This window comes from Tripterygium wilfordii, chromosome 14 (assembly GCF_013401445.1).
Source record: "Tripterygium wilfordii isolate XIE 37 chromosome 14, ASM1340144v1, whole genome shotgun sequence".
NCBI classification, from domain to species: Eukaryota; Viridiplantae; Streptophyta; class Magnoliopsida; order Celastrales; family Celastraceae; genus Tripterygium; species Tripterygium wilfordii.
In genome coordinates this window covers 11,901,245-11,914,044 of record NC_052245.1, presented here as the reverse complement: position 1 = coordinate 11,914,044, position 12,800 = coordinate 11,901,245, and the positions used below count along the sequence as shown (strand labels likewise).

The 12,800-nt window shown below is 37.5% G+C and overlaps 1 protein-coding gene, 1 long non-coding RNA gene and 1 pseudogene across 2 annotated transcripts; 1 reads left to right on the top strand and 2 right to left on the bottom strand.

The window, feature by feature from the left end:
* The first annotated feature begins 5,372 nt into the window (after window positions 1-5,372).
* On the top strand, window positions 5,373-7,107 carry LOC120015345. Its single transcript, XM_038867729.1, has 7 exons — window positions 5,373-5,533; window positions 5,635-5,700; window positions 5,795-5,892; window positions 5,993-6,118; window positions 6,200-6,409; window positions 6,489-6,554; window positions 6,642-7,107. The coding sequence occupies exons 1-7, from the start codon at window positions 5,473-5,475 to the stop codon at window positions 6,816-6,818; spliced, it is 804 nt and encodes a 267-aa protein (XP_038723657.1). The 5' UTR covers window positions 5,373-5,472; the 3' UTR covers window positions 6,819-7,107.
* Window positions 7,108-9,300: 2,193 nt separating this feature from the next.
* LOC120015216 lies at window positions 9,301-10,107 on the bottom strand (annotated as a pseudogene).
* Window positions 10,108-12,069: 1,962 nt separating this feature from the next.
* LOC120015217 lies at window positions 12,070-12,660 on the bottom strand. Its single transcript, XR_005471713.1, has 2 exons — window positions 12,521-12,660; window positions 12,070-12,258 (listed from the first exon to the last, which is right to left on the bottom strand). It is a non-coding gene; the product is annotated as an uncharacterized LOC120015217 (long non-coding RNA).
* Window positions 12,661-12,800: the final 140 nt, after the last annotated feature.

Below are 12,800 nucleotides of genomic sequence, written 5' to 3'. Positions count from 1 at the left end.
TATTTAGACCCTATGGGTCCTTGGATCATCAAAAAAGCCCATTTAGTAATTAGTGATCAAATCCATTTGCATGACAATGGGCTTTGTTAGCGCTTCAATTTCCAATACTAGTCAGGCCCATAAGGAGGCATTAATTACTCTCGTTGAAACAATGATACAAATTACTTACTCTCAATAATGCGTTCCTTAATGGCGATCTTCACGAAGGGGTCTACATGACCTCTCCCCTCGGTCTTCATCATAATCATGGTTAGGTGTGCCATCTCCGTCGAGCTCTGTATGGACTCAAACGAACACCTCAAGCTTGGTTTGAGAAGTTCTTCTCCACTATTCTCAACTTTGGCTTGCGGCAAAGTCACAATGATTCTGCTTTGTTCATTGGTCACAGTTCGATATCTCCATGGCACACTCAATCATGGCCTACATCTGTCTTCTTCCTCTGAGCTGTTGGGAATTTTAGACCCACGATCATCATTGACAGAGAGATATCACACGAACAAAGAGAATATTAAAATAGAAAAGTGCAACAATCAACACAAGATTTACATGGAAAACCTCCAAGTCCGGAAGAAAAACCACGGCCATTGTCGAAAGATATCCAAGAGAAAATTTGTACAACCACACACGCAATCTTCTCTCTCTCAATAACCCAATTACACCAAGAGATAAATCACAAAGTTTTTCTCTACCTAACTCTCTCTTTTGTAATATAACTCTCGGGACTCAATACCACACACGGGTCACCCTTTTAAAGAAAAAAATAAGAAAAGTGTTTGCGTTAACCTTGCCTTTTAATTCTACACGAGACCTTTGTTAGTTGTCAATATATATACGTATATGTATATAAATCAAACATATGTGTCGTGTACTCCACCAAAGACAAGAAATCCAACCAAAGACAAGAAATCCAACCAAAGACAAGAAATCCGACACTGACTTTGCTTCTACCTTCTCTTCAACGGGTCCCACGCCATTTTTTTTATCAAAATACAACGGGCTAGTTTGGTAGAGCATTTGTAAAGTAGCAGATATGCTAACAGAAATGGTGGTAGTAGAAATCCTGAACAATTTTAGTAGCAGATATGCTGCTTGAATACTGGGTAGGTGTTTGGTTGAACTTTTACTGTTAACATATGATGTGTAGCATATTAGATAAATTACGTGCAGGGGTAAGATACATTTTAGTTGTATAGCCGTATCCAAACATACAAATTTTATAAAATAAATAAATGTATTTAAATTAATTGTAGATAATAATAAATTATTTATTAATTAAATGAGAAAGATTTTATTAATAACACTATTCACACATACGTGGAAAGATATTATGCATTTTAGTTGTAATATAGACATATAAATGTACTTAAAAATAAAAATTAATTTATAAAATAAAGATAATTAATTAAAATAAAATAAAGATAATTAATTTATCTAACATAATTAAATAATAATTTCAATGAATACAATTAATTAATTAATTAATAATTGACAATCATAGGGGTATAATGGGAATAAGTAGATTTAATGGGGACAAAATAGACAATTCTCATGCAAATGCTACGGAAATGCTTCATATAAGTAGCATTGTAAAAATAGTATAAAATGTTGATGAAAATGTCTCGGCATATGTGCACAAAAAATGGTGTTTGGATGACAACTAACATTTACACTAGCAAGTAGTATAAATGCTAGTAAAAAACCTCTTCCAAACGGGCCCAACATGAGCCTTGTCTCATAGCCTATTCAGATGCCGACTAAGTAGGCGATGTCCCATATCGCAAGTCTATCATTGGGTATCTTGTTTGTCTTGACGACTCTCTCATTTCTTGGAAGAGTAAAAAACATACTGTTGTCTCTCAGTCCAGTGCTGAATTTGAGTATCGTGCCCTTGCGGATACCATTGCTGATATTGTATGGCTCAGCCGCTTACTTGCTTATCTCACACGTGACCTTCCATCTTATTTTGTGACAACAAGTGTGCCATTCATATCTCTTGCAATGATTTGTTCCATGAACGTACTAAGCATATTGAGCTTGACTGTCATCTGGTTCGCCAGCATTATAAGAATGACACCATTACCCTCCCCCATATCGCCATTGAGAATATGTTGACTGATCTTCTTACTAAAAGCTCATTCATTTCCACGTTTTGCTATTCTCCTTAATTTCGGTTGTGTACATTATACATATAGATTGATTGTAATTAGGATTCTAATTTATTCCTTTCCTCTTTTGCTTATATCTATATGGCAACCATCTTTGTATGTATATATATTATCCTACATACATTTATGAGAAATAAATGAAATCAATATCTCCCACTTCTGTCACAAACCATGTTCCATAGAGCATAGATCGCAATAAGATTATTATAGTGCAAGCTATATGGCGGTGAAACTCGATATGAGTAAAGCTTATGACAGGGTGGAATGGCATTTTGTACAAGAGATTATGGTTCGTTTAGGCTTTTCTGATGAATGGCAAAAGTGGATTATGCAATGTATCAGTTCGGTGACATACAGAGTCCTTGTCAATGGTTCTTCTACGGACTTGATTATCCCAACAAGAGGTATTAGGCAGGGTGATCCACTCTCTCCTCTTCTTTTTGTCTTATGCACGGAAGCCTTGAGTAGTAATTTAAATGCTGCGCATGCTGCTCATACTTTTCGTGGATTCCCATTTGGTAGAGGCAGGCTACGAGTTTCTCACCTGCTTTTTGCCGATGATAGCCTTATTTTTTGCCGTGTCAAAGACGAGGATTGAGAGTGTATTTTCAGTATTCTAACTGAGTATGGAAGAGTCTCGGGTCAAATGATCAACTACAGCAAGACCAGTATTTTTTTCAGCCGATTTGCTTCTCCTCTACAGAAAGTACGGATGATTTCTATGATTGGGGTTGTGGAGGCAAAAAATTATGATAGATATTTGGGGTTGCCGGCAATCGTTGGAAGATCACGAAAGTCGGCCTTTCTTTATATCTTAGATAAAATGAGGAAGAAGGTCATGGGTTGGTCACATAGAAACTTATCCAAGGCAGGTAAAGAAGTTTTTATTAAATCTGTGTTACAAGCTATACCCACGTATGCAATGCAATTATTTCAATTTCCTAAGAGTCTTTGTACTGAGGTGGATCAAATCCTGCGTAAGGTGTGGTGGGGTGATAATTCTAAAAGTACTTATAAAGCTTGGCTTTCTTGGTCTAAACTTTGTGAATCAAAGAAAAATGGAGGGATGGGTTTTAGAAATATTGAGGCGTTCAATGAAGCACTACTGGCGAAACAGTGTTGGAGAATCATTATAAACCCAACCTCGTTATCCAGTCGTGTATTGAAAGCCAAATATTTTCCGAACTCTGATTTCCTTAAGGTGGAGAAGAAGAGAAATGCTTCTTACTTGTGGACAAGCTTCTTGAATGTACGATATCTGATAGAAGATGGATTGAGGTGGAGGATAGGGAATGGAGCAACAGTACATATTTGGGGGAATAATTGGTTGCCGAAACCAATTATATATAATGCTAATATAGAAGAGTTAGGCATTCCCAGGACAGCTATGGTGGATACTGTTATAGATTGGTCAATTGGGTGGTGGAATGTTAGACTATTAGAGGAATTGTTTGATGTGGAAACAACAAGTATGATATTGAAACAACCAATTGGGTCTCCTTATGTTAGTGATTCAGTATATTGGAATGGGACATCCAATGGTTCATACACAGTTAGAAGTGGATATTACCGTGCGATTGAAATAAGAGAAAGACCATCTGCTTCTTGTTCGGAGCCAATAGCAAATCCTTGTACTACGGTTTGGACTCATATATGGTCCTTGAATGTCCCTCCTTCCACGAGGGTTTTTCTTTGGAGTGCAGTCCATGAAATATTGCCTACTAATTCTTTGTTACATCATAGGCATATTCTTGATAACCCGGTTTGTCCATTGTGTAGGCAGAATAATGAAACAACACTCCATGCACTTTGGGAATGCCCTTCGGCAAGAGATGTATTTTGTGTTAGTCTCCGAAAATTACAAAAGCTGAATTCGTACTTCAATGGGTCCTTTGGGCAGTTTTGGAATGATATAAGGTGTGTTCTTTCTACTCAAGAAGTATCTACTTTGGCAATCACAATGCGGATGATCTGGTTAAGGAGAAATAAGTTTGTACATGAAGGGAATTTTATGCATCCTACACAGATAGCCTTGAGAGGCATTCATACAGCTGATGATTTTATTAAAGCTAAACAAAGCTTGGAAATCCCTCAACCTGGTGGTATTTTGGAGAATAATCAACGGATACTAGAGTTCTGGCGAGGTCCTCCTAGGAATGTCGTTAAATCTAATTGGGATGCTGCTATACATACTCAAACTAATCGTACAGGTATGGGTATTGTATTTAGAGATGAATATGGAGACATTTTGGCCAGTTGTGCATTGGTGAGATCTACTATACTAGAACCGACCTTGGCTGAAGCTTTGGCTTGTTTACAAGCAGTGAAATTGTCTGCTGAGTTGGGCTTTACTGAGTTGATATTTGAAGGTGATTCTGCTGTCATTGTTAATGCAATTAATGGGAGTGTTCCAACCCGTGCTGTATGGAGTAAAGTGATAGAGGAAATCAAGAGATTGCTAGGCTATTTCATGAGTTGGAAGGTTGTCTTTGTGCGACGTACAGCAAATTTGGCTGCTCATTCCATGGCCAAACATGCGCTCCTCGTCCAAGACGCTCAGGTCTGGATTGAGGAAGTTCCTAGCTCGGTTGTGAATATTGTTTATGCAGAGAAGCTAGCTTGGGAAAGAGATATGCAAGGCCTAGGAGGAGAATCAGTATAAGGTGTCTTATAAGCTGATTTATGTCTTATTATTATATGTTTTGTCCAACTTTTTTATTTTGGTTGTATTCCACCATTATGGTGGCCCGAGTACCTTTGATGGTCTCCATTTCTTTTACTCACGTGGTGAGTTCTGAAATATATATTGGGTCTTTTGACCTTTTAAAAAAAAAGAAAAGAAAAAAGATTATTATAGTGCATTATCTCAACAACAAAAAAATAGCATTATCTTTCTAATAAATATAAGCCGTATGATTTGGAATAATTTGGCGATGAATTATTTGTAAATTATAGAGTGGGTGAGGGTGTACCAGATAATTATTCCTTTACAGGCAGAACACGTTGACGGATGGATAGATTTTTATTTTTTGCCATTTCATCCACGTTTTTGTGGTGATGATGTAGTTATCATCTTATGCTGTAATTTGATTGGTGGAGGGCATTTTCGTCCTACAAGTACCTACCTGATCATGTTTTCCGTCCTTACAGTGGATGAAATTGCTGCCTGAGTCAGCAACGACGAGTCGCTGATCTCTATAAATACGGCAGTGGTCGTCCCTCTCAAAGTCCCTGTTCGCTTCACGTTCCAATCACGTCTAAACCTCCAAATTTCACTTGTTTGCATTCGAATTCTCCATCTTGGTCCATGGATTTCTGCAGCAAATCTGCCCGTGAGTCCGATTCTCCCTTCAATTGCGTCATCTTCGGTATATCTCTCTCTGTGTTTCTATCTCTCTTATAATTCGTGGTTTCTTCGTCACCGATCGTGGTCTGATCGTGATTGTTATTATCGTGTATTCTGCAACAGATTTGGATGACACGTTGTATTCATCAAAGCTCGGGATAGGCGAAGCTCTTAAGAAGAACATTGATGGTACTGCATTTTAAGTACAAATATATTCGTTTCGAGCAAGTTCTTTCAATCGCGATCAGGCTAATTGATTTCATGATTATTTTTGGCGATGCAGATTTCTTAGTCGAGAAATGCGGATTCGCAGAGAACAAAGCTTCAAGCCTCCGAGTTGAGCTATTCAAAACTTACGGCAGCACTCTTGCTGGTTTACGAGTAAATTCATTGCGCCTTCGTTGATTCAGTGAATTGTTTATGTAATTGTTTCAATTTCACTCTACTAAATCGAATTTGCTAATGATTTTGTTAATTGCAGGCGTTAGGGTACGACATCGACGCCGATGATTACCACAGTTTCGTGCACGGGAGATTACCGTACGAGCTGATCCAACCAGATTCTCAGCTACGCAATCTGTTGCGTACAATCACACAACGAAAACTCGTAAGTTCAAACCAAAGAAAGTAAACAAAAAAAAATCATCAGATCATTCTTTTGTTTCTAATTCCGCTTTGGTTTGTCCAGATTTTCACAAATTCGGACCGAAATCACGCGATTAGGGCTCTAGAGAGGCTAGGGTTAGGAGACTGCTTCGATCAGATCATATGTTTCGAGACGATGAACACAAACCTCTCCAAATCCACTCGTCCGGACGAATTCCCTGTCCTTCTCAAGCCTTCCATGGACGCTATGAGAATCGCTATCCGTGTCGCAGCTGTTGATCCTCATCGTACGGTATGTATCAATCAGACGGTTTGATTTTTCGATTTTGGTTGGCGAAGTTGACGCTGACCGACAATTTTTCCCTGCGCAGTTGTTCTTAGACGACAACGTCTGCAACGTGGCGGCAGGAAAGGCTTTGGGGCTACGCACCGTTTTGGTAATTTGATTTCTTTGTAATAAACTCAACAAAGTTTAGAAAACGTCGTCGGATAATTAATTGTTGCTTTGGGCTAAATTTGTTTAGGTCGGTAAGACGGTGAAAAGTAAAGAAGCTGATTATGTATTGGAGTATGTGAACAAGCTTCCCCAAGTGATACCAGAAATATGGTTAAGCGATACCAGCGGCGGCGGTGATAAAGGGATCAGCAGCACCAGAAGCGAAATTGATTCCATTCTGGCAACCACAGCCGTCGGTGCCTGAGTTAGGCTGTGCCTGGCATCAATTTGTGTGCATAATGTTAACTGTTAAGTGTGGATGTGTGTCAATGTGTTGTACATAAAAGGGGTTTCAATGAAAATGTAATAAAACTGGAATCCCTAAATGTTACTAATGTTCTTAATAACGTATTAAAATTGTGAAGCAATTGGAGAAGGTTCTAATCAAAATAATGTTGACATACTAACTCAAAGCTTGTGAATGTTGATGGAAGCCAATCCATGTATTGTCCGGGTTAAGAGCATCTGCAGTAAAAGTCATTGTATTTTTTCAACCGTTTATTTACTATTTATTAGTAGTTTGGAATCCACACAATTCTTTAAATTTGGTAAAGAGATTTGATGTTTGTGATGATTAATGTAGTGATTTCTATTGCAGGACCCTCAATCGCGAATTGTCCAAGTCAATCCATGTATTGTCTGGGTTAAGTCATTATATTTTTTCAACAATTTATTTACTGCTTATCAATAGTTTGGAATCTACTCAATTCTTTAAATTTGAAAGTGACAGATATGATAGTAGAAATGGTGGTAGCAGAAATGTTGGACGATTTTAATAGCAGATATGCTGCATGAATACTTGGTAGTGTTTGGTTGAACTTTTGCTGGTAACATTTATGCTGTGTAACTTTATCTGACAAATTACGTAGGAGGTATTATGCATTTTAGTTGTAACGGAGATATAAATGAAAAAATAAATTAAAAGTAATTTATAAATAAAGATTATTAATTAACATAAAATACATATTTACGTTAATTTCTATTTTTAAAATTTAACAAAAAATTTCAGTTAATTTCTAAAACAAAACACATATTTACATTAAATATTACAATTGAAATAATCACCTAAAATAGCCTTGTTATTTAAAGGCTCAACTCTGGTTGCCTCCCATAACTAAAGTTAACGATTGAGCTGTCAATCCTAGTACTCCAGAATCTTCATCTACAATCGCAACACAGAGATGACGGAGATGAACTGGTGATCTTGAGTCTATGAATGAAGACGATGGACGAGATGGTTTATCATCATGATTATCGTCGACTAATGAGAATCCGCAATCACCGAACGAAGACAAATTTGCAAGAAAGAGGCCAAGCTTCGGTGGAGATGCAGTCTCTCTCCAGAGACTGGTTTGGTCACCGGTGTTTGAAAAAGTGGCCCAGCTCCGGCAGAGATGCAATCTCTCTTTGATCGAAGTAGGATATCTACGGTATAGGAAGGGGCTGGCGGTGAGTTGTGGATGATGGTATGGGGAGGGTAGTTGAAGATGAGGGTATTTACGGGAGCACAACAAAAATTAAGGGTATATTTGGAAAAAAATAGTAAAATGCTCTCAAAATGATCCCTCTAAAGGATGGGTTTGGTTAACATTTTTGTCAACATTTAGATTGATTTTTAGCATAAATGTTAAGGTACAGCCTTACGATTATTTTGTGACACCAAATCTAACACAATTTTATCAGTATAATATGCTTGTTTCAAAATGCCATCAATTTTGTAGCATTTGAAAAAGACCATAAAATGTTATAGAAATTGTTCCGGTTTGAAAATGATCGTTTTGACAAACAAAAAGTAAATAGTATAAATGCTAATCAAAATTTTTTACCAAACCAACCCTTGAGATTGGACATTTGTGATGACGAATGTAGTGAATTCTACCGTGGGCCCTCGTCCACGAATTGTGCAATTCATTTGTGGAGTGTGGAGTTGTCCTAAAGAAAAAGGGAATCAGATAGGGATGTGAAGCACCGACGTGTCGTCTTGATGATAAAAAATGATAAGGAGAATAAATTATTTTAGTTTCACGAGGAAAGAAGACGTGATAGACAATGAAAGACTTGTAATTATCAACGAGTTTGATGATGATGACTCTTCTACCACATGTTGTCTAGTCTCCTTCAATCTTAACTAATCTTATACTTTAATTATTCCAATAATTTATTTAATTTCAATCACAATCAATACGCAGCATCCGAAGATTAAATATAGAAATAATGGAGTTCGAATATATTCGGGTTATGTGATTTTCAATATTCTATTAATCTCTGATAGCAACCAAATATTCCAGCATTCCAGCCAACAACGATTGGGGCACCTTGTATGTGACTAAATGTGAGCACCAATAACGAATCTCACAACAATGGATCGCAAGATTAGATTGTGAATTTAATCGCGATAACTCTTAACGTAAACGAGAAGTCTTGACTCATGAGTTTAAATTTGATGGGTGTTTTCAAAATACTTTAATTACTCTAATAAATTATTTCATTTCAATCACATCAATATGCAACATTCATTCGAATATTAAATATTGAATAATGGAGTTCGAATGTATTCGGTTTATGTGATTTTCAATATACTATTGATCTCTGATAGCAACCAAATTTTACAGCATTCCAGCCAACAACGATTGGGGCCCTTGTATATGTGAGCACCAACAACGAATCTCACAACAACGGATCGTTCATTGAGATGTTGAATTTGATCACAGTAAACTCTTAAAATAAACAGGAGGTCGTGACACATGAGTTCAAGTCCGATAGGTATATCCAGAATACTAAAAATTACAAAATAAACTTCAGTAAATACTCACATACACACAAATTACGTGAAGCATAACTCACCTCACAAGTCATAAACTTGTTTACCGGTGAATTTAACCTCAATTGGGTTAATATTCTTTCCAATGGACCTCAAATTCAGACCCACACCTTCACGACCAGGGTTCACCTTCTCTGGGTACACCCCGTCTTTTGGGTGCAAGTACTGAACCTCTCCATTAGGGAAAACCCTATAAAATTGGTACTTAATCTTGTACTTAAACCTAAGCCTAGTACCCAAAGCCAAGCACTGTTCTTTCCTAGCCAATTTCAGCAGGTTCGGACCCTCCCTCATGATGGCTGCACCCCCAGTTGGCATTTCAAAGATCTGTTCTTTTGGGGAAGTCCCATGTGATCACATAAAACTCCTCCACTTGGGCCTTCCTCAAAAGCCCACCAGTGCTGCCAGCAAAAATTGGGGATGGGGTGCTCGGGTCGAGTTTGGGTGGGGTGAACCCGACTGGAGCCTCTGCTGTTGGTGCATCTGTTTTCCCATCTGCTGCTGCTACTGTAATGGTTGTGCGTTGTGGTGCAATGAGCTTGAGAGTTTTGGGACTAAAGGGTGTGGAAATTGAGGGTTGTTTCCATGGGAGAACTGATGGGTTGTGGTTTGGGGTTGTGAGGGTGAAGAGAGTGGGGCTTGGCTTTGCCATGGCCATGGACTCCTTGATTGAGTTTGTGTTGGGTGCTCGTGATCTGAGAATGTGTAATAGCAAAAGACAGTTCGGTTGGGAATATGTGGGGTTTAGAAGGGTGTGATTCAAGATTGTCAAAATTGGAATCTTACATAAGATCGGTGGAAGACATGCAAAATCGAATCGTGGAAGGCGTGCAAAATCAAATCATAAAATCGAATTTTATAAAATTTTAAAAATAAATGTAAAATAATATAATTACTTATTTCTAAATAAATAATTAACATTATATAATATACTATAATTTATAGGTAATAAAAAATTAAAAAATGTGATTATTATTTATTTATAAACATGTTAATATTTCACAAAATTGTAATTTTGAACAAAGCCTCTAATGAATCTTGACCACATCAAAGCCTCGCATATCTTTCTTGCTAGATGTGTGCATGGAAATTTGTTTTGGCTACATTTGGGTTGCAATTTTCGAGCAATACCCTTGTAGTCATGCGCTAGGTTTTAACTCAACTAATCATGTCATCAGGTGAGAAACTTTTATGCTAGATGGTGACAATAATTGCCAACTATGACTATCATTCATGAAGCCAAGCGGCTTCATTGAAATTAGAGTATAAAAAATATTTCAAAAATTTTCAAATTAGTCAGTTGAAGGCAGTTGGGAACACTTGTTGGCTTGTAGCAGATATTATTGCTGTGAAACATGGCCTCTTCTTGGCGTACTAGCTTGATCTTGACATCGATGGTGCTGTCGATTCCTTTGTCAAGGCCAATCTGGTAACCAAGCCAGTGACTGACAAAAGAGTACAAGGGAAGAGTTATTGGGCAGTGTGAAAGAAACCCTAGCAATTGTGAATCCAAATAAACAAACTAAACTAGAAAAAAGAGTTGGTTATAGGTTGATACCGGGATCGATTGCAGGACCACTTCTAGCAAAAGATCTACCTTCACCAAGTACAATGTGTGGGCTACTCGTTGTAAAAAGTCTGAAAATGGGCTGGAGGATCAAAGCAGAGCAGATTCGAGCTTCAACCAACCAATTTCTTGGGGTTCAATCCTGTGCTAAAACTGAAAGTTATAAGACTGTGACTAAAGTTATTGCCCCAAAAGACCTAAACCACAGCATTCTCAGTTAACATTTTCCTTTATTAACGTAAATAAATGAGGTTGAGTTCCAACAAGACAAACCAGAGTTACCAGCCGTTCGTTGCAATCACTGTCTATCAGTCTCTAATAACTTCCAATGCGAATACACATCGAGCTACAATGCATTATTTATAGTCTCTTCCAAGTCTGCGACTCGGCCTCAAATCTGCTTACATTTCAAAAAAAGAATCTTGTAAAGCACACGGTTAAAAAAAAACCACAATAAAGAAGCAATAGATTATTCCAAAGTCCAAACTATATAAGGAACCAGAAGTAGAAGATAGTAAATATAGGATATATGTTTGCCAATCACACATTGACCTTATTCACTGCTGAAAGCAAATTTTTGGTGACTATTAGAAGTGTGCTTAGGTCTTTCAAAATGATACCCGCACTAAAATCAATTCTCCCAAAAGCTCTATGGTTGACATTAGTTCCATACATGATAAATTAATTGCAGCAACTGCGTGAGACCGAATTGCTACTAATGAAGTACTGGGGGGTACAAATTGTCCAGGGAAGAAAATTTGTAAGGTTTTAGTTTCAAAGAATTGCTACTAATGAGACCAACTGCCTACTCTCTTTACCCAACCCTCAAACACCCATCATCAGCCATTCAGCCCCACAACTTTACTCGAGCCTATTCTTTGCGACCACCACCACCACACAAACAAACAAGCCTGTTCATACAATTGGATGGTCATGCGCGGCAGATAATATTTATGGAAGGTAAGACAGCCAATGTACTTTAAATATCTATGGATATAGAGAAATTCACAACAAACACAATGTAAAAATAAGTATGGATATAGAGAAATTCACAACAAACACAATGTAAAAATAAGTATACTCAAATATTAACTAATTCAACAATCAACATTCAGCAAAAGAAATGACATCTCTCATAATAATGCAAGCAGTGGACCAACCCACCTACTGTAGCCACTAGCCAACATCATTTATTACATTAGCAATTGGTACCATCTAAAATCATTGAGAAGAAAGAAATCGTGCTGGTGAAGACTCCTGCGGCGGAGATCAGGAGAGACTAAATGTCCAAGCATAAAAATTGACAATTAAATTAATTTATAAATCTAGAATTACAATATGACACTCCTAACTTTACTATTGAAAGCTCAAACTCAAAAGAATCCATGTTCTTTTGACTTGTTCTCTGTCTGTTTGTTCTAGGCCGGTTACTAACACCAGAAAAGGTCCATTTCATGGTTTACTGTTGTGCCCAGGAACTCCAAAATAAATATAAACACAAAGAGACACTTATATTTACGTGGTTCGGCAATTGCCTACGTCAACGGGTGGAAGAGATTAAACACTTTATCACCAAAGATATTACAAGAACAAGTACCACTCACAAACCCAAGCACAGAGTCACTCAAACTTTGTGTTTACAGGCTCTCACAAACACTCTTTTTCTCAGCTGTCTTGCTTGCTTTTCTCCTCCATGTATAACATGGAACAAACTTGCCTATTTATAGGCCCAAACTAGTCACCACGCATGCTAAGCATTTAAAGCATATTGAAGATATTGCATGGCCAAATCTTCTACT